Source organism: Oncorhynchus mykiss, chromosome 5, assembly GCF_057628025.1.
Source record: "Oncorhynchus mykiss isolate SJ-2025 chromosome 5, ASM5762802v1, whole genome shotgun sequence".
In the NCBI taxonomy this organism is placed as follows: Eukaryota; Metazoa; Chordata; class Actinopteri; order Salmoniformes; family Salmonidae; genus Oncorhynchus; species Oncorhynchus mykiss.
In genome coordinates, this window is record NC_143026.1 from 40,513,652 (window position 1) to 40,537,170 (window position 23,519).

General features: G+C 39.9%; 1 protein-coding gene across 1 annotated transcript; it reads right to left on the reverse strand.

Annotated features, from left to right (window-relative positions):
• Window positions 1-9,923: 9,923 nt before the first annotated feature.
• Window positions 9,924-22,667, reverse strand: LOC118964588 (5-hydroxytryptamine receptor 4-like). The gene is made up of 5 exons (XM_090236676.1): window positions 22,615-22,667; window positions 22,210-22,356; window positions 20,873-21,073; window positions 12,074-12,227; window positions 9,924-10,624 (listed from the first exon to the last, which is right to left on the reverse strand). Exons 1-5 carry the CDS (start codon window positions 22,665-22,667, stop codon window positions 10,037-10,039), a joined length of 1,143 nt encoding a protein of 380 aa, XP_090092802.1. The 3' UTR covers window positions 9,924-10,036.
• Window positions 22,668-23,519: the final 852 nt, after the last annotated feature.

Consider the following 23,519-nt stretch of genomic DNA (forward strand, 5'->3'; position numbering starts at 1 on the left):
GGGATTTTATTGCTCAGTCTAATTCATTTATTTATTTAAAAAAATGTAACCTTTATTTAACTAGGCAAGTCAGTTAAGAACAAATTCTTATTCACAATGACGGCCTACACCAGCAAAACCCAATTAAGCTCAGCCCTATGGGACTCTCAATCACGGCCGGTTATGATACAGCCTGGAAACGAACCAGGGTGTCGGCTCTAACATTGAGATGCGGTGGTGATAATGCAGTACAGGGCAGTGCTGATAAAAAAAATGGACACCTCCTCAAACTCTCACATTTTTGATAGACTTTAAGGGGCAATCTGTCGCTATATACATTTTTGGACTTATAAATTATATTTATATAACTGGTTTCCTTCCTCTCCGTCATATATATATATATAAATATAATTTATAAGTCCAAAAATGTATATATATATATATATATATATATATATGGCCAGCAACTGTATGTACATTTTAACATTTTAACAAAGTTCAATTGGTAACATACATTTTTGTCTTCTTCTATTGCCTATTAAGGGGAACGTAATCTAAAAGTAACTGAATGTAATCAGATTACGTTACTGAGTTTGTGTAATCCAAAAGTTACCGATTACAATTTTGGACAGGTAACTAGTAACGGTACCGGATTACATTTAGAAAGTAACTTACCCATCCCTGCATTTACAGTGCCTTCAAATAGTATTCACACCACAACTTTGTCCACATTTTGTTGTTGTTACAGCCTGAATTTAAAATGGATTACAATTCGATTTTGGTCACAGGCCTACACGCAATGCCCCATCATTTTAAAGTGGAATGAAGAATTTCTAAATGTTTACAAGTGAATTAAAAACAAAAAGCTGAAATGTCCTGAGTCAATGAGTATTTAACCCTTTGTTTATGACAAGCCGAAATAAGTTCAGGAGTAGAAATGTGCTAAACAAATCACATAATAAGTTACATGGATTCACTCTGTGTGAAATAATAGTGTTTAACATGATTTTTGAATGCTTACCTATGTACTATCTGTAGCCCACACATACATTTATCTGTAAGGTCCCTCAGTCGAGCAGTGAATTTCAAACACAGATTCAACCACAAAGACCAGGGAGGTTTTCCAATGCCTCGCAAAGAAGGGCACCTGTAGACGGTTTTTAACAAAGCAGACATTGAATATCCCTTTGACCATGGTGAAGTTATTAATTACACTTTGGATGGTGTATCAATACACCCAGTCACTACAAAGATACAGGCATCCTTCCTAAATTGCCAGAGAGGAAGGAAACCTGTCAGGGATTTCACCATGAAGCCAATGGTGAGTATAAAGCAGTTACAGTTTGGCTGTGATAGGAGAAAACTGAGGATGGATCAACAACATTGTAGTTACTCTACAATACTAACCTAAATTACAGAGTTAAAAGAAGGAAGCCTGTGCAGAATACAAATATTCCAAAACATGCATCCTGTTTGCAATAAGGCACTAAAGTAAAACTGCAACAACAACAAAAATGTCAAAGAAATGTATCTTTTTGTCCTTGAATACAAAGTGTTATGTTTGGGGCAAATCCAACACAACACATCACTGAGTACCACTCTTCATATTTTCAAGCATGGTGGTGGCTGCATCATGTTATGGTTATACTTGTCATTGGCAAGGACTAGGGAATTGTTTTGGATATAAGTAAATGGAATAGAGCTAAGCACAGGCAAAATCCTTGAAGAAAACCTGGTTCAGTCTGATTTCCAACAGATGTTGGGAGACAAATTCACCTTTCAGCAGGACAATAACCTAAACCACAAGGCCAAATATACATTAGAGTTGCTTGCCAAGACAACGTTGAATGTTCCTGAGTGGCCTAGTTACAGTTTTGAATTAAATCGGTTTGAAAATCTATGGCAAGACTTGAAAATGGCTGTCTAGCAATGATCAACAACCAACTTGACAAATTTTGAATAATTTAAAAAATAAAAATTTAGCAAATATTGTACAATCCAGGTGTGAAAAGCGCTTAGAGACTCACAGCTGAAAAACGTACAGCTGTTATCGCTGCCAAAGGGGATTCTAACATGTATTGACTCAGGGGTGTGCATACTTATGTAATTTTAATATTTCTGTATTTCGTTTTCAATACATTTTAAAACATTTCTAAAACAACATATTCACTTTGTCATTAGGAGTAATTGTGTGTAGATGGATGAGACAAAATATATTTAATACATTTTGAATTTAGGCTGTGGAATAAGTCAAGGGGTATGAATACTTTCTGAAGGCACTGTATATTTATTGCCGTGGCGGCGGAGACTGTCCACAGTTTTTGCTCAAGCTCTGAGGTAGAATAACTTAGTGTTCATTAGATTAACAGATACTGCATCTGCAGTAACTTCCCCTACACCCTAAAATTGTAATCTAGGAATGTCAAATGCAGAAACGTGTCCCAATGGTGCAGAGCTGTTGACAGGGATGTAGAGTTGCTACAGGAAGTAGTGTTGGTGGCCATATTGAGAGCAGTCCCAGCTAGCACATTTGGTTTCTTGGAAGTAATGGTAGCGTACATTTTTGGTTTCCCATTGGTTCTGGGAACGAAGATATATGTTTCTGAGAATCTAGTGTAGCACATAGGGATGTGTGAAACTTGCTCCTCAGCCTTAAGTATCCCGCTTGCTTTGCCTCATTAGCTAGCTTTTGAGGTGGTGCGATCGGCTACCCTTGAGGAGGGCGGTCACGTGTGTTTTTAAGGCAGAGGTCCCAAGTTCGCGCCAGGTATGGGCCGAATTGGGAGGAGGTAGTACTCCCTAAGCAAACAGGGTTACGTCCTTTACAGTGGTTCCTAGTGACTCGGATCTACAGTTGCACTCAGTTCAGTGCTGGGGTCACTGTTAAGTAAGTTTGAGGGGTGAATGTAGCACGTGGGGATGTGTGAAACTCACTCCTCACCCTGTAATAGGCCTACGTAGCGCTCATCTGCATCTTGTTTTGTTGCAGGCTTCGTTTTTAGTAGCCTAGCTAGGACTGTGTCTGTACACTTTCCCTCCGCTGTGCACTGTAAATGGGACAAACAAAAGCAGCGCGATTGAAGTTGATTTCACCGATGCCAGGACATAAGGCTCTAATTTGATAAAATAGATCTCAATTGTTGACTCGCTTATGTGTCCTGTTCGGCCCACGGGCCTTATGTTTGACATGTACGCTAGCCTATTAGCCACGCTATAACTACGTTATGACCGACTTGTGATCATTGCCCTGAAACAGTACATCCCGCCCGAATGGGTGGAGGCAGCAAACAATGTACGGGGCGGGGCGCCAGCTGTGATTTACAGCTATACATTTTTGGGAAAAAAGTGAATAAATGTATTGGTGAATTATATTAATCATGTATTGAACTGCATCCATCTATTGTGCCAATAATGCCTTACTGTACATCATGGATTTTTTAGTAAAGTAGAACCTATTTCAAACCTCTTATAAAGTTGGTTTTGTAGCATAAAGTAGGAATTTGATATTTTTCACTGATATTATGATTGTCTGTTTGTTTCATATCTGCAAAGTAGTTAATGCTGTCAGTTCCACTTTAACATTATCTGAACGTTCTGAGAACATAATTTAAAATAGAACCATAAGGAAACCTGTAGGAAACGTTATGCTGAAGTACTAATATTCCCACAGAAGAACGTTGTTTCTTAACGTTTTTTGAACTTTGAGAACATTCCCAATGCCAAACCAATTGGAGAACATTCCTAGAACAATACAAAAAAATGTAATTAAATGTAACCATGTTTGAACTTTTAGGAACATTCCATTAAAGTAATAACGTTGTTTTGTCATGTTCCTTAAATGTATTGAGGATGTTCCAAAGCCAAGCAACTATCCTACACCATTCCAATAACATTTTGGGAAGGTTGCAGGCAACATAACCATAGGACAACCATACTCTCACGAAGCTCTAAGAAACATATGGTTCTCAGAACGGTATGTGCTAGCTGGGGTAGGAGGCACTTATGTCTCTGTGGTGAACCAACACACTGAGAGTGAATGTATTTACTTTACAAATGAGCAACAGCAAACAAAGAAAGTAGGGGTGCTTGACAACAATGACAAAAATCCATCAAAGGGGCTTACCAAGAAACATTTCCAAAAGGACTAATTGCAGGCAGAAAGGAGCACTCAACAAAAAAGGCAGAGATCAATGTTTTATTTGCTCACTTTAATCCATTGTTCAGGGTAAGTACAGGTGATTTACTCATCCTGAACAATGGATTAAAGTGCTGAAACTCCTTTCTGCCTGAATTAGTCATTTTCTTGTAAGCTCCTTTGATTACTTTACAAATGTATTTCTCTCATACCACAGGAGGTTGGTTGCATCTTAATTGGGGAGGACGGGCTCGTGGTAATGGCTGGAGTGGAATCGGTGGAACGGTATCAAATACATCAAACACATGGTTTGGTGCCATTCCATTCGCTTTGTTCTCGCCATTATTATGAGCCATCCTCCCCTCAGCAGCCTCCACTGCTCTCAACCCTTGTGGGCAATAAAGATTCAATGGCACCTATAGAGTACACATTTTTATCCTAACCTTGTGGAATTCCCAGTCAAGCTAGGTTCCATTTGGTTGTGTTGACTCGTCACCTTGCCACCAATAGAGCTTATACACAGGAAAGCGTATGTCCTGGTGGAAAATGGATTCTGTAGCTACATCACTTAGATATAGACATTTTTAGATAAAACATAATCCATCCATGCTTTTATCTTTTTATTAACCTTTATTTATTTAAGTAGGCAAGTCAGTTAAGAACAAATTCTTATTTTCAATGACGGCCTAGGAACCCTAGTGGGTTAACTGCCTTGTTCAGGGACAGAATGACAGATTTGTACCTTGTCAGCTCGGGGATATGAACTTGCAACCCCAACACTCTAACCACTAGGCTACCCTGCCGCATCTTGGATGCAACAGTGATGACAAGAGAAGGCTACTTCTGGCAAGATGGTGGAATGCTTTCAAGATGCTAGAACATTGTGTTAGCGGTTAGCTTGAGGCAGTCTTGAAGATGGTGATATTGCTTTATTATGCGATGATGTGAAGTGTAGTTATTTCAGGTTGTAAAAGCCCAGGTAGCTACAGTATAGGGCTTGTAAATTGTTGAACAACATAGTGAAAGTTTTAACAGTGTTTCCACTATATATTCATTTTGAATCCTTCCCTTTTTGCTATGTGAATAAAACCAGAGTGCTCAGCGAAGTGCATCAAAGTGGATGGTAGTCTGTGTGTGAACCAAGGCTAAACCTGCTTTTCAGCCACAAGTACTTAATTCTCTGTGTATATTATGACCTTGCTACACAAGGCTTGGTTTTTGACGTGTAATGTCCTTATGCCTTTTTCCTGCAGATGACTAAACACACACTCTCTATCGACACTTTGTTCTGCTGCTGAAAGCAGCTTCAGAATAAACAAATACAAACTAGAGCAGCTAAAGCTACTAAGCAAAAGGAAATCCATAACAAATACTGAAAACAATGAATGCACAATTCAACACAGAATGGATTTTGACCATCCTATGTAGGCATTATAACATAACTAATAAAGTGTTATTCAACATCCTGAAACCTCGTGGAAAGACGACCAGTGCTCTATACTATGAATCAGGTTTGAGGAGTTAGCGAGGTCTAGGGAATACAAATTAGGAACTTCTTAATTTCTCCTCCCCAGGCACAATCAAATCAAATTTTATTGCTCACATGCGGCAAATACAACAGGTGTAAACTTTACAGTGAAATGCTTACTTAAGAGCCCATTCCCAAAAATGCAGAGTTAAAAAGTAAGACAAACATTTGCTAAATAAAAAAGGAAATAGTAACAATAAAAACAATAACGAGGCAATATACAAAGAGTACCAGTAACGAGTCAATGTGCAGGGGTATAAGGTAGTTGAGATAATTATGGTAATACAGTATGTACATGTGATTATAGGGGTAAAAGTGACTAGGCAATCACTGAACAAAATATAAACACAACATGTAAAGTGTTGGTCCCATGTTTCATGAGTTGAAATAAAAGATCCCAGAAATGTTCCATATGCACAAAAAGCTTATTTCTCTCATTTTTTTGCATAAATTTGTTAACATCCCTGTTAGTTAGAATTTCTCCTTTGCCATCCACCTGACAGGTGTGGAAATTCAAGAAGCTGATTAAACAGCCTTATCATTGCACAGGTGCACCTTGTGCTGGGGACAATAAAAGGTCACTGTTTTTGTCACACAGCACAATGCCATAGGTGTCTCTAGTTTTGAGGTCATGTGATATTGGCATGCTGACTACGGAGTGTCCACCAGAGCTGTTACCAGATAATTTAATGTTAATTTCTCTAGCATAAGCTGCCTCCAGCGTCGTTTTAGAGAATTTGTCAGTACGTCCAACCGGCCTCACGTGCATGACGCCGTGTGGGTGAGCGGTGGGGTAATGGTATGGGCAGGCATAAGCTACAGACAACGAAAAAAATAGCATTTTAACGATATCAGGAATCAAGGTAAGGCCCAAGTGCAGACTATGTGAAGTACCAATATTTATTTGAACCACATGGGCAGGCAAACGAGGCCAAGGTACAAGACGTCAGGCAGGCTCAGGTCAGACAGAGGTAGGTAATCCAGAGGTGGAGCAAAGGTATAGGACGGCAGGCAGGCTCAGGGTCAGAGAAAGACAGTGGTCAGGCAGGTGGGTACAGGGTCAGGACAGGCAAAGGTCAAAAACCAGGAGGACGAGAAAAAGAGACTAGGGAAAAACAGGAGATGAAACAAAAAGCTGGTAGGCTTGAACAAACAAGACGAACTGGCAACAGACAGAAAACACAGGTATATATACACAGGGGATAATGGGGAAGATGGGTGACACCTGGAGGGGGGTGGAGACAAGCACAAGGACAGGTGAAACAGATCAGGGCGTGACAATAGACGGCAATTTGAATGCACAGAGATGCCGTGGCGAGATCCTGAGGCCCATTGTCGTGCCATTTATCCACCTCATGTTTTAGCATGTTGCTAATATCTCTCTGTCCTAACATTTTTCCTTACTAGGAACTAGAACGAGAGAATCCTTTCATAATGTCCTCCCAAAAAATGACCTGCCCTATCCAGTCTACTTCCTCCCTTTTCTGACAGCTGGAGCAAAAGTCCTTTCACCCTCTTCCATGACTACAAATGCATTTGGAGCTTGTGTTTTAATTCCCAATGATAAAGATCAAGATAGATAGCTAATAAGACGTTTGCTAGCTGTTGATATTTGATTTACTTAGCTATACAGTAAAGTTAGCAAGCTAGCATCTCATCATATACAGTGGTCTACCTGTATGCTAGCTAATAATAATATATACATGTATATTATTATTACTTTTTTTTCAAAATGTATTTACTTCCATGAATAAGTTCTCCAACTACCTCTGTGTTTTGGAATCCTTATAAAAATCTCCAAAAAAACCCTCTCGCAAATATTCTGTCATCATCGCCTTCATTTGAGGAAGATGACTGCTTAAATATTTTATGAATCAAATATTTTTTTGTTTGTAAAAAATAGTAACGTTAAAATAACTACCATATTACACGTGTAATAATGACAGCATTTGCTTCCCAAACTATACGTTTTTCACAAGACTGTTTTGGACATTTTCAAAAGGCAAACTGGCACCCACAACCAACCATAGACATATTTATCCATAGATGTAAGTTTCCATTTAAGACAAAACTGTCAGCTATTCATAGTGTACCCAGGAGTTTAACAGTCAAATTGCCAGGGTTAGAGGTTCCAAAACCCTTCTATGGATTATTTCTATGGCCATAACACAACAAGCTTTTCCATCAACATGTTCTCTGAGCATTTCGTATTATTCTGTATGTAAATCCGACACACTCCATTTAGTGTGATATGTTTATTATGGTATGTATTCATTTGTGGATGTCCATGATATGATATGTTACGAATTACAATTCATATTATATGTTACAAATTTGCTAAACTTACAGTATGTTATGAATTTGCAAAACATTCAATATGTTACAAATTTGCAAAACGTATGATAAGTTACGAATTCTAGCTAGGTAGCTAGGTGGCTAACATTGCCTAGGCTAGGGGTTAGGGTTTAGGAGTTAGGTTAAAAGGTTAGGGGAAGTAAGGCTGTCCCCAACTAAATAAAATCTTGGTAGACTGAAAGTAGTCTGTTTTTTCGACCAATCAATTGGTTGACATTTTCACTATGTGACTGACTACTGACCACTTTAATGCTAGAAGAAAAAGTATCTTACGCAAAATCCGTAATGATTTTCCAACAGCTTCTATTAGTTGCAGTAATTTGATTCTGAGCGGAAAAAATAGACATCTGCTTTGTGTCTCAGACATTTTTTTAATAGAGAGACATTAGGGTGTCTCTAATACCGTTTGTTTTTCTGCCTACTATATTACACAAAAATGAATCCAAGGAGTAACCACTACAACTGTGAATATGGCCGCAGAGTTACCAGTTAAGAATGAAATGTTATTTTCCAAAACGTAATAAAATAGAAACACATGGACGGTAGACTTGTAACATTTTGTATGGAAACAAAGTCAATCATTATGTGAAAAACTCACAAACAAAACACTGAACAATAAAAAAAAAGGCTAAGTCACCCGGGGGAGAAGTATGTAAAACCAGCTACTTCTCTCTCTCTTCTCTCTTTCTCTAAACAGCCTTTGAGAAAGATAAATGATGACACAAAAAGATCACAACATCCGGCACCTCATCCGATTTCAAAAGGAAAACATAATCATAAAAACATGAATAAACAAACACTATCCCATTTCAAAATGCCAATGTGGTTTAAAAAGCACATACATACTACTTCTGGGCCAATTGACAATCCAGGATATAGTCACATGCATTTTGTTTTCCCCCCTCTGTATATCCAGTAGTGTTGATGAGGTCATATAGGCGCGGGCTGAGTGGCCTAAGTGCCTTCCTCACACATGGGCCTCTGAGTCTGGTAGAAGAGTACAGCACTGCTCAACGTGCCCAACCAAATTGGGTATGGAAAAAAACAGGGTATAAGAGCAAATCTAAATATCCCTAATGATGCCCCATCCTTTACTTGTCTTCACTTGACGATAACCTATTCTGGCTTCCTGGTTGTCTAATTAAACATTATTATTTTTTTAATAACACACAGACATTCAACAGTTAAACAAACTCAAGCTTCTGAGTTTGAGTTAAACTCTCACTATGTTGTTCAACAATTTAAATATTCATTCTTTGATGACCCTGATTGGAGAATAACCAGGTTTTCTCTTCAGACCTCAAACTGTCACACCCTGATCTGTTTCACCTGTCTTTGTGTTTGTCCCATAATTTTTTAAATGTTTTTATTTAACATTTATTTAATTAGGCAAGTCAGTTAAGAACACATCCTTATTTACGGCCTACCCCGGCCAAACCCTAACCGGAAGACGCTGGGCCAATTGTGCGCCGCCCTATGGGAATCCCAATCACGGCCGATTGTGATACAGCCTGGAATCGAACCAGGGTCTGAAGTGACGCCTCTAGCACTAAGATGCAGTGCCTTAGATGTCAAATCCTACCTGTTTTCCGTGTTTCCTGTGCTATAGTTTTTGTTTTTCTTAGTCTTCCCAGGTCTGACCTCTGCCTGTCCTGACCCTTATCCTGCACGTCGTGCTGTACCTGCATGACTCTGATTTGGATTACGACCCTTTGCCTGCCTTGACTTCTTTTGCCTGCCTTCATAAGGCATTGCAGTAACAAAAACGAGAGCACAGGAAACACAGGAAAACGCTGGTAGGACTCGACGGGACAAGCACAAAGACAGGTGAAACAGATCAGGATGTGACACAAACGTCTTGGGCAATATCTCATCTCAGATGAATCAAAAAGTATTAGAAGTAAGATGGGGCAACAGAGACTCAGCTTAACCCACCTATCTGAGAGAACATTATGTGTCTGTACCTGAGAGAGAATGATCTTAATTCAAGGCTAAATGATAAAAGGTAGGACACGTGTGGGTGGTCCAGTATCAGTTCCTTACCTGAGTGCGACGGAGGTCCCATTGACAGATCCAGAGTAGCGTCTGGTGGGGCCGTAGCTCCCCTGGCGTACGTATCTCTCACCACCACAACACAGTACCATGAGGAAGGCCCGTCTGAAGGCCCTGTTCAGGAAGGCGTAGAGAAAGGGGTTAAGGCCAGAGTTAATATAGCCAAGCCACAGCCAGGCGGTCCACATCTGCCAGGGCACACTGTAGTGGATGAAGGGGTCCACCACGTTGGTAATGAAGAATGGGGCCCAGCAGAGACAGAAGCAGCCCATGATGACAGCCAGGGTCTTGGCAGCTTTGGTCTCTATGCGCATGCGACTGGAGCCCTGCTGCTCGGAGCTGAGGTAGTGATGGGGGGGCGCCGAGTAGTGGGCGGAGCCTGCCCGCTGCAGCGTGCCGATCTGCCGCGCGTGGCCCATGGCGGTGATGTAGATGCGCTGGTAGGCCAGCACCATGAGGCCCAGGGGAACGTAGAAGGCCACAGCGGAGCAGATGAGAGCATGCGGACGGTTCACCACAAATACACAGTTGGTCTTGTTGTTGCTGCTGCTGCTGCTGAACTTCCTCTCCTCAATCTGGAGACAGACAGCATGCAGAGAGAGAACAAGCAATGAACGAGCAGATCCACATACAGGAAGAGGCATGTGCGTTCTGTTGTATCCACATATGGAATAGTGACACGCTTGTATCCCCTTCAACCCGAGAGTGTAACGATTGCCTAATGTCCATTTACTGACTCTCTTAAAACAAACTATGAACGGGTAGACGTTGACATATAGTATTATTTGTGTTCATAAACTGGTAGCTGTGAATTGTGCTCAGCACTGACTCCAGTGTTTAGATCTCAGTGCGCTTGGAATTTTCTTGGGTGTTTATGTCTATGTAAATGGTAGTGGTAGCTTTAGCCTAGGATGGTTCAGTGCACTTGGACGGCACTTACACTGAGAGAACAAAACATTAGGAATACCTGCTCTTTCCATGACATAGACTGACCAGGTGAATCCAAGTGAAAGCTATGATCCCTTATTGATGTCACCTGTTAAATCCACTTCAATCAGTGTAGATGAAGGGGAGGAGACGGGTTGAAGAAGGGTGTTTAAACCTTGCGACAACTGAGACATGGATTGTTTATGAGTGCCATTCAGAGGGTGAATGGGCAAGACAAAATATTTAAGTGCCTTTGAACAGGGTATGGTAGTAGGTGCCAGGCACACCGGTTTGAGTGACAAGAACTGCAACAATGCTGGGTATTTTCACACTCAACAGTTTCCGTGTGTATCAAGAATGGTCCACAACCCAAAGGACATCCAGACAACTTGACATAACTGTGTGAAGCATTGGCGTCAACATGGGCCAGCTTCACTGTGGGACGCTTTTGACACCTTATAGTCCATGCCCCAACAAATTGAGGCTGTTTTGAGGGGACAATGGTGTGCAACTCAATATTAGGAAGTAATGTTTTGTACAGTCAGTGTATATGGATAATTTGAATTTTGTAAACAATAATCAATGTCATCATTTGACAAAGATACGTTTTTTCAGATGTCAAAGGTGAAACAATGAGTCATTGTACTATTTTTAGAACTAAAAGAGGGCTTGTGTGTTTGCTCTCCCCAAAGAGCTTGATGCATGAACAGTTCATGATCTCAGCAGCTCAAAATCGGCACTATGTCAAAAAAACGTTTTAACTATTCAAACATACTGTAGGTCTCCAGTTTGATCTGTTGTGCTTGTTGCTGAAAAGGGCTGTGAATAGTGCAATTGTTTTATGACTACTACAACACCATTCTACGAGATTGAAATGTTATTCAAATAAAAAAATGTAATTCTTGATGTTAACCATGTGTCCTTCACTTAACAATATCTGTCCACATTTTCAAGGATCAACAAAGCAATTCATGGTAGCTCAAAACATCTAGCATGTAAATTGATTTGGATCAAACGATTTAGACGACAGAGCAAGACTCTGTCTGTAGTAGAACCATCGGATAGACAGGCAGGCCACAAGCTGCTTACAGACTTACAATGTCCTCTATGCCGATGGCATGCCAGCTTTGCATGATGGGAAGGAAGGAGATGAAGGAGGCGATGACCCAGCATCCCCCCAGCATTAGGGCCACTCTGACAGGAGTCATCTTAGTCCTGTACACCAGCGGCTGGCAGCAGATCGCATAGTACCTACAGTATCAAAATAATATAACAACATTATAACATCAACATCATAGATTCAACAGAGGACAAAACCTGTAATTTATTGATAGTGGTTTTCTGAATAACATTTATATCTACAGGCCACAAATATCTACCTGCTATTTACACACCAAAATATTGCCAATGATGACTCATTCCTTATTAAGATAATCTCATTACTTGTAATACCAAATAATAAACTAAACGGACACCCTCTATTAAATGCTTTAGTCCTATATAGGTGGATAAGAAAGACAAGCAGTGACTCATCACTTCAAAGACTACTTTTAAAAAATAAATATCCTTCTAATGATCGATTGCAGTTTGATAAATGTTACACAAAAAAATGTGGGTCATTTCTGTAATCCTGCACTGGGTCAATATAGTACCTACCGTGCTCCTACATCTACATTGCTTGCTGTTTGGGGTTTTAGGCTGGGTTTCTGTACAGCACTGTGTGACATCTGCTGATGTAAAAAGGGCTTTATAAATACATTTGATTGATGGATACCTGGCACTAGGTTATTTTGACCCAGCAGTGGGTTGGTTTTTACTCTTGCTGGGTTATTGTTATTCATGTATCTTTAACACAGCCGAGGATTATTTATTACTTTATGGCTGGGTTATCATTATTTGTATGTTTATTTACCCAGCAGTGTTCATTTCTTAGTTTCTTGCTGGGTTCTCTTTTTCTACCTTCTCTCTATTACAGAATCTGCTAATTTTCTTAAAGTACAAATACTGTTAACAATCAAAGTTACAACGTTACTACACAAATGTTTATTTTTCAGCTCTTAATTTCAACTACAAAATGAAGTCATGCAAAAGATAAAAAAAACAAATAAGGAACACACAAATCAACCAATTTTTTAAAGCACAATCCATCATTTGAATATCTCAGCAGCCCTACCAATTAAAGCTGAGGAATGGGGCTGAAGAAAAGTCACCACCCCACAACTCCTACCAGGTATACATTTTCAACATGATTTTATGTCAAACAACAACAACAAGGAAACATAATGTCTTCTGCTCCAGAGCCTGCCCATTCATGATGGTGAATGCCAGGGAGTAGAGGTGATTTGTCCCCGAGAGTCACAATGAAGGGTTCGGGTCTCTTGTTCTTTTGGTCGCCTGGCAGAGTTATTCAGCCATCTTTGTAACAACCTGGGGATTAGAGAATATTATAAATGTTGAAAAATGATCATGACACTTTTGCACAAGCCCGTGCACGCATGCACACACACACACACACACACACACACGCACACACACAAATTGTGGCCTTTCCTATTTCTCAGAATATGCTCTACTCCTATACAGTCTATGATTATTTTTTATGTTTTTATTTCACCTTTATTTAACCAGGTAGGCTAGTTGAGAACAAGTTCTCATTTGCAACTGCGACCTGGCCAAGATAAAGCGTAGCAAATTCGACACATACAACAACACAGAGTTACACATGGAATAAACAAAACATACAGTCAATAATACAGTAGAACAAAATAAAACAAAAAGTCTATATACAGTGAGTGCAAATGAGGTAAGTTAAGGAAATAAATAGGCCATGGTGGCGAAGCAATTATAAAATAGCAAATAAACACTGGAATGGTAGATCGGCAGAAGATGAATGTGCAGGTAGAGATACTGGGGTGCAAAACAATTGCTGTGTGCAGGACGTTAATCTGCATTGAGTTGAGTCCAGCTCCTTTGTGCATGGTTTACAGTGTCACATATTAAATATAATTCAATATTCCACATGTACAGTGGGTCAACAAAGTATTTAGCCAGCCACCAATTGTGCAAGTTCTCCCACTTAAAAAGATGAGAGAGGCTTGTAATTTTTATCATAGGTACACTTCAACTGTGACAAACAAAATGAGAAAAAAAATCCAGAAAATCACATTGTAGGATTTTTTATGAATTTATTTGCAAATTATGGTGGAAAATAAGTATTTGGTCAATAACAAATGTTTATCTCAATACTTTGTTATATACCCTTTGTTGGCAATGACAGAGGTCAAACGTTTTCTGTAAGTCTTCACAAGGTAAACACACACTTGATGGTATTTTGGCCCATTCCTCCATGCAGATCTCCTCTAGAGCAGTGATGTTTTGGGGCTGTTGCTGGGCAACACGGACTTTCAGCTCCCTCCAAAGATTTTCTATGGGGTTGAGATTTGGAGACTGGCTAGGCCACTCCAGGACCTTGAAATGCTTCTTACGAAGCCACTCCTTCGTTGCCCGGGCGGTGTGTTTGGGATCATTGTCATGCTGAAAGACCCAGCCACATTTCATCTTCAATGCCCTTGCTGATGGTAGGCTTTGTTACTTTGGTCCCAGCTCTCTGCAGGTCATTCACTAGGTCCCGCCGTGTGGTTCTGGGATTTTTGCTCACCGTTCTTGTGATCATTTTGACCCCATGGGGTGAGATCTTGCGTGGAGCCCCAGATCGAGGGAGATTATCAGTGGTCTTGTATGTCTTCCATTTCCTAATAATTGCTCCCGCAGTTGATTTTGCAGGTCTACAATTTTGTTTCTGGTGTCCTTTGACAGCTCTTTGGTCTTGGCCATAGTGGAGTTTGGAGTGTGACTGTTTGATGTTGTGGACAGGTGTCTTTTATACTGATAACAAGTTCAAACAGGTGCCATTAATACAGGTAACGAGTGGAGGACAGAGGAGCTTCTTAAAGAAGAAGTTACAGGTATGTGAGAGCCAGAAATCTTTCTTGTTTGTAGGTGACCAAATACAATGTGATTTTCTGGATTATTTTTCTCTCATTTTGTCTGTCATAGTTGAAGTATACCTATGATGAAAATTACAGGCCTCTCTCATCTTTTTAAGTGGGAGAACTTGCACAATTGGTGGCTGACTAAATACTTTTTTGCCCCACTGTATACTTACAGTATGACTTTCGGGAATCATCAATGCTTGGGCAGGCAGTCTTCTTTCCAACTTGTCACACACGTCTTTAGTATCTGTATCTGGGGAATACAGACGTAACAAGATTTTAGGGGGCAGTCAAAATGGACAAACGTGGATAAACATTTGAGATGCTACTTTAATTTCCATATGTAGCTGCCTGCACTCTGTACACTGGTGGTGGGATAAGTACTCTCAGGGCCATGCCGCCTTTAGTATCTGGGGGACAAAGACATGACAACATTTAAGTGGAGAGTCTAATTGGATAGTTTAAACTTGGCTGAACAATTGAGACACTCCTTTCATTTCAATATGTAGCTAGCTAGCTATATCCACCTATCGTTAAAGTAACTGTGCCTGCATCCAGACTGAGACTAGCTAGCTAGCTAGCTAACTCATGGAAATAATTAGGTTAAAAACCATACAGTAACTGAACCACCATAAAAGCATGAATTATAAGCTTGACAACTACTGTAGCTACCAATCATGTTAATTTTACTGCAATGGGCACACACAGAATGTTTCTTGGTACAAATCTACTTTGAACAAAAGCATACACCTTACACACATGGGTATGGGCTTCAAAAAGAAGAGACCTGCAACATGTCAGATATAGAATTGAAATGTATTTAATTTTAAGTTTGCATCCCAATACTATACTTGATCTACATCATATAAGACTGAAATTTAACAGAACCATTTGACATAGAAACACCAGATTTTTGGCAGTTAAGAAAACCCTATGTTTATTAATTATGAAATTATGAAAAATATTAATAATATTGCACCCATGAGGCCACTAGAGGGTGATTTGGTAATTTGACTACAGGACAGGGCTACATTAACTCAGAGAGAGGGAATACTCCTAGCTAAGTAAAATCTAACGTTTGGCTAGATAGATAGCTAGCTAAGATAAATTAGCTAGATACCTGAGAGGAAACAATGCTGCACACAGTAGGCCTACAGAAGAAAGGTTTTATTCAGGCACTGATATAGCTATCTTCAACAAAAACCTTACATTTCTGCTTTCACACACAGCACATGAAAATAGCTTGCATCATATGATGCAAAACGCAGCATCATATGATGCAAAATGGCATTATACAGGGGATGATTTCTGTATTTTGAAAGTTACATATCTTGAAAACTTGAGTGCTGACAAGCAAAACATTTTGGGACTATGTCAACAATCGACTAATGAAACAAATACCAAAAGATCATTTTGGGGTGGAGATTTCCATTAAGACCATCAAAACATTAAATACATTACACAAAATCAACTACTTCTATCAAAACATACAAATATGTCACACAATAGCCCATTAAATAAAGGGCCTTCAGAAGGTATTCACACCCCTTGACTTTTTTCACATTTTGTGGTGCTACAAAGTGGGATTAAAATGGATTTAATTGTCATTTTGTCAACGATCTACACACAATACTCTGTAAAAGTGAAAGAAATATTCGAAAACATTTTTTGAAATTCATGAAAAATAAAACACTAATATATCTTGAGTATATAAGTATAATTCAACCCCCTGAATGAAAACATGTTAAGCCGAAACGACACAGACAGACGTCGTCAATGGCGTCAAAATTTGCGTGCGAGAGTAGAGAGTCAATTCACATTACAATGCCTAGTGTATGCCAACTTAATGGTCATGAGAATCCATAATAAACTGTTGTAATATGTTATGTTCACTTTGTGAATTATTGTTGTGTGTTCCTTTTGACTAATCTTATACTGTATGTCCTATGGGAGCCCTGTACCTGCCTCCTGTTACGTCGGCTCACAAACATGAGGAGAGTTGTAGCTAATACACCCTAGCAGTTGATAAAGAATTTAGCTAGTCTCATTCTTTCTTCAAAACAGTATTCTCTCAAACAGAGTTCTGCGAGTTTCCCAGCCGTGGCCTGCATAGGCCATATGCCTGTGCTCAAAATCAACAAAGGTAGGCAAAACATTATTATTTTTAAATATGTATTACTGGCACTAGCAGCTAAACGTATAAACACAAAATAGACACTTTTTAAAAGACCAGACATAACAATTCACAAAATCACATAACAATTCATTTTACCAGCATTGCTTCGCGTACACGTAAGAAAAATTGACTTGTTTTCTAATTTGAAGCGCTTGATACCGTTGACGGCATTGAAGCTCGCGCCACGTCTGTTTTCTCTCATTCACTACCGTGCATTCTAATTCCAGCATGTACGCGCTCATTCATGCCGTAAACAAACTAAATGCTTTTCCTTTGATTTGGGCTTTAGAATCACCGTTGGCAGCGATTACAGCTGTGAGTCTTTCTGGATAAGTCTCTAAGAGCTTTCCACACCTGGATTGTGCAACATTTGCCCATTACTCTTTTCAAAATTCTTCAAGCTCTGTCAAATTGGTTGTTGATCATTGCTAGACAACCATTTTCAGGTCTTGCCATAGATTTTCAAGCATTTTTAAGTGAAAACGGTAACTAGGCCACTCAGGAACATTCACTTTCTTATTGGTAAAAAACTCCAGTGTAGATTTATCCTTGTATTTTAGGTTATTGTCCTGCTGAAAGGTGAATTTATCTCTCAGTGTCTGGTGGAAAGCAGACTGAACTAGGTTTTCCTCTAGGATTTGCCTGTGCTTAGCTCCATTCTGTTTCTTTTTCTTCCTGAAAAACTCCCCAGTCCTTAATGATTACAAGCATAAAATGATGCAGCCACTACTATTGTTGAAAATATAGAGAGTGGTACTCAGAAATGGTTGTATTAGATTTGCCCCAAAGATAACACTTTGTATTCAGGACAAGAAGTGGATTGCTTTGCCATATTTGTTGTAGTATTACTTTAGTGCCTTGTTTAAAACAGGATGCATGTTGTGGAATATTTGTATTGTGTTCAGGCTTCCTTATTTTCACTCTGTCAATTAGGTTAGTATTGTGGAGTACCTACAATGTTGTTGATCCATCCTCTTTGTTCTCCTATCACAGCCATTAAACTGTTTTAAACTCAGTTTCCTTCCTCTCCGGCACCTGAGTTAGTAAGGAAGCCTGTATCTTTTTAGTGACTGGGTTTTATTGACACACCATCCAAAGTGTAATTAATATATGCAACTTCACCATGCTCAAGGGGATATTCAATGTGTGCTTTTTTATTTTTACCCATCTACTAATTGGTGCCCTTCTTTGCGAGGCATTGGAAAACATCCCTGGTCTTTGTGGTTGAATCTGTGTTTGAAATTCACTGCTCGACTGAGGGACCTTACAGATAAATGTATGTGTGTGGTACAGAGATGAGGTAGTCATTCAAAAATCATGTTAAACTCTATTATACTCCTAAACTTATTTAGGCTTGCCAAAGGGGTTGAATACTTATCGACTCAGGACATTTCAGCTTTTAATTTGTTTTACATTTAAAAAGAAACATAATTCCACCTTGACATTATGGGGTATTGTATGTAGGCCAGTTAATTTTGTATTGATCCACTTTAAATACAGGCTTTAACACAACAAAACGTGAGAAAAGCCAAGGGGTGTGAATACTTTCTGAAGGCACTGCACTAACTACAACTATCAATATACCCTAACCTGGTTAACCGTCTTTGGCTGTGCCATTTGTTGATACTATAATTATAGTATGCACCATAAAAGGCAAGTAAATTATATTATCACAGCATGAACTGTATTATTTTGTCCTCAAATGTAATTCAGAGCATGAATATCCAGAAACAAAAGGCTTTATTTACCCTTTTCCATTTTAACTGAGAGCTGAACTATCTTCTTCTATGGGTCCCTCTACAGTACCTCTCCTTTGTCCTTTTCCTTGGCCTCTTACTTGGTCCATTCTTGCAAACAGCAACTCAGATTTGACCTCTTTTATACATAAGGACTGATTGCTGATTGAAACATTGTGCATATAAGTTTTGCACACGTTTAGAAGAGGTTCGCATTCATGGGAATAATTTGTATCAGCTGTCACCAAATGTTACATTTTGTTTTTCATTTTTCATGATTTACTCAACTTGCACCTTTTGTAGAGTGTTGTGTTTACTGTTTTTCAATAATGTGCTTAGCATTTGCATTGTGTGCGAAAGCAATAAGAAATGACTTGGAGATCAAGTGGACTCCAGTTTCATTAAAAGTGTCTTAGCAATCGAGAAAAACTGTAACCTGAATGGATGATCAGTAACGTTAGCTTTTTACTCACAGCTTTCAGTCAGCCACAACGCCTTGCCCATTGGTCCGTCAAAAAGTAATTCCACTCAGTGCCTGGCTGCACTGGTAGACTTGCTACAGCTGCAACAGTCCTCATTCACGAGCTTGCCGGATACGTTTATTCTTCTGGATTTGCCAGGAAAATTAACCCACTCACTGGGTCATCATATGTCAAGAGTACCAGTACTGAGGTGATGTGCAGGGGTACGGGATAATTAAGGTAACTATGTACAGTAGTAGGGGTAAAGTGACTCGGCAACAGGATTTTTAAAACTTTCACAACAGGAGTGTGAAAGTGTCTGTGTGACTGTGTGTAGTCAGTTGACTAGCTAATTAGCAGTCTTGTTCAGCAGTCTTATGGCCTGAATTCTTCGGGGCATGGATTCTACAAATTGTGTTAGTTTCAGTGACCGCGTGCCCGCTGGAGGAGCCGCTTCTTCTTGTTTTTAACTGATAAGCGTGGATCCCGTTGGGGTCGTGGTTGTCTGCTGCAATAGCCCATCCGTGAGAAGGACTGACGAGTTCTGCGTTCCTAGATACTGAGGTACTGAGACGGGCGCGTCTGGCACCGACGATCATGCCACGCTCAAAGTCACCTAGGTCACTCGTTTTGCCCATTCTAACGTTCAATTGAACAGCAACTGATTGCTTCAATGCCTGTCTGCCTGCTTTATATAGCAAGCCATGGCCACGTGACTTACTGTCTGCACGAGCAAAGCATTTTTTGAATGGGGTGGTGTACCTAATACACTGAGTGTATGTCCAAACTCTGAATCAAATAGGTTTCCCCAAAATAACATGGTCGCTGAGGTAAAACGTTTATTTTGATTGTCGATCTTGTGCATTTATCAACATTTCATCAGGTAGACTGACTTCAGATGTGTCATGTAAACAAGATTATTAGGAAATGGTTCTTCTTCCACATAACATGTAAACGTTTAAATCAAACTATTATATTATTCTGACTAGTCACAATAATCATATTATTGTGTGCCAATCGTGTTCTTATTGGTCAGTCACCAGTAGACCTAGACCCTGTCACACTGGCCCGCAAACTCCCCCAAATTAAAAATAATAATAATTTGTTGAAGGCCCACTGGAGGTCGGGGGCCCGGGGCCCTGCATACCTGTTCGGTAATCCGGCCCTGGTCCTGTAGAGAAGCATACATTAGATTTGTTTGGAGCGAGGGGGTGAGCTAGCAGGTGACTTACTCCAGTGACTTTTGACTGTATGGGGCAGGTGCAGGACAGGACAACATATCTGCTCATGTATCAGCCATGACAGGCTGCCATATGCTTAAGGACAGAGAAGGACAGAGAGGTGCTAGAGAAGGGCCCTCCAAGACATGTGCTAATGCTAACACACAGCTGGGTGCTAACAAAGGTGTACGGCTATTAGGCTGAATGGATGTATCAAGGTGACTGGGCTGGGGGGGCGTGGCAACAGTTTGCAATAGTTTTGCAATAATTACCAAAGTGAAGGGATGTTTTTCACTATGTTCATTGCTCACCTGTCTAGTGCTATGCAGCACAGGTGTAGGATAGATGCAGTGGTCAGAAACACATCCAACGAGGTCCTGACCAGACAGAAGATCTCCCCATACCTCCACTGACCTGTGGTCAGCTCAATGGCTGCAAATGGCATGACAACCACAGCAACCAGGAGGTCTGCAAACGCCAACGACACTATGAAGTAGTTGGTCTTCTTTTTCCTTGAGGCAGAAGGGGAACAAAAGCATTTTCATTCATTTCCAGAAAGGCGCATGAGTTGAATGCAAAGATAATAATATTTTTTTTATCTAGCTTTTAAAATGATCGACTGATCTGCACTAGACAGAACAACCTTTTTTTTCTCATAACTCTTTAAAACCATACCGCATAAACATAGAACATGACAGAAACAATGCCCGTGTCTAATGTGAGAACAGCTGCTTTGTTGTCACCCAATAGCCAGAACGTGGCATATTCATCAGTCTGTCAATCACACATCTCCTACTTCAATTAAATTCTGTCCAATATTTTTTTTGTACATGACATCATATGTAATTTTATAGAAAACAGTGCGCTTAACAAAAGGCCCATATGAGAATCCCCTAGAAGCAAATATACAGACTTGTTGACACACAGCAACAAGATAATGTTCTCTAGAGATGTTGGGACACAGGATGTAAACACAATTATACTATCCATCTCTGTGCTAAAAAGCACACTCTAAAGTAGTGGTTCTCAACTCCAGCCCTTGAGTACTTCCAACAGCACACATTTTTTGTCGTGCTTTAAAGGGGTCACATTTCCTCCTTTGAGCACTTAGGCAATTTCTCAATTGGATTTGCTCCTGAGTCCTCTCTCCTCCGTACTCTCACCTCCTTTTGAAAAGGGTCAAAGGGAATCGAGGAGAGGCGGCGAGGAGTGCTTGTATGAAATGAGACTCTCCTTCTCCGCTCGCACATCATCAGGAAAACTACGTTTACAGGGATGGATCCCGAAATAAATGTGTGAAGTGATGAAAACAAATTCAGTTAGTTGTGCAAGACATTTTATAAATAAAACAATAAGTAGAACATTGTTTTAGAACGTGTGCATGGTTTTCTCTTTCGACAAAACAAAAGCTGATTCAAAGGTGGTGTGGCAGATTTCAAAACTCTTCCGTGAAGGACACATGACTTTCCTCAATGAAAGGTGGCTATCGAGGAAGGGAGGATACTTTTTCGTTCGCAACTCGACCACTTATCGGATTCTGGGTCACGGAGGAGAGAGGAAAGAGGGTGGAGCATGGACATTTGCCCAAATTGGAAAAAGCCTTTGATTTGACAGGACGTGACCTACATGTAACAGGAAGTGGGCTTACCGAAGATGTCTGTCCTTGCAGAGCGCCACCATCACCAGCAGGTTTCCCAGAACAGTCATGATGATGATGATGGAGAGGAAGATGGTGAGAATGACCCTCTCCAGTGAGTTCAGTACATGCTCCATGTTTACCACGTCATCGACTGAACTACACAATCAAACAATTACTGTTATTAAGGTCATCATCATAACATCATTGGAATATGACTGATAAGACATGTATGAATGAAGACCTTTCATAACATTAAAAATATATATATTTTCAATAACAGAGAGCATTTGATGTGTGGGCTGTGTCGCCTCTAAATGGTATTTAGTTTAGATCTTTCATACAGACCATCATATCGCAACAATGAATTATGTTCCCTCTCAGGAAATAAAAGTGATTTGAATTTAAATGAATTACTCGTGTTCCACTGTGTGTTCGTACTGTTCAGGTGGGTGGGATTCTGTGGCCATCGCTGTTCATCTGCATAGAGGGTGCTAAAGGAGAGTCCTCCACACCAGTCGCTGTGGCCCTGAGGACAAACACAACTAGGCAGTTCATCACAGCTCTAATACTAACACTGTGAATTGTTCACATCTACAGCTTCAAGGCTGTACGATGTTACAGCTGTAATACTGTACGATGCTACAGCTGTATTACTGTACGATGCTACAGCTGTATTACTGTACGATGTTACAGCTGTAATACTGTACGATGCTACAGCTGTATTACTGTACGATGTTACAGCTGTAATACTGTACGATGTTACAGATGTAATACAGTACAATGTTACAGCTGTAATACAGTACGATGTTACAGATGTAATACTGTACGATGTAACAGCTGTAATACAGTATGATGTTACAGATGTAATACAGTACGATGTTACAGATATAATACAGTACGATGTTACAGATGTAATACAGTACGATGTTACAGCTGTAATACAGTACGATGTTACAGATGTAATACTGTACGATGTAACAGCTGTAATACAGTATGATGTTACAGATGTAATACAGTACGATGTTACAGATGTAATACAGTACGATGTTACAGATGTAATACAGTATGATGTTACAGATGTAATACAGTACGATGTTACAGATGTAATACAGTACAATGTTACAGCTGTAATACAGTACGATGTTACAGCTGTAATACAGTACGATGTTACAGCTATAATACAGTACGATGTTACAGCTGTAATACAGTACGATGTTACAGCCAATGACAGACTGCCCGTCTGGAGCACCGGGAATTTTCCCGGTGGGCCGCTTGACAATTGGGGTCGTTGCAATGCAAAATATAAATAACCCCAGTCC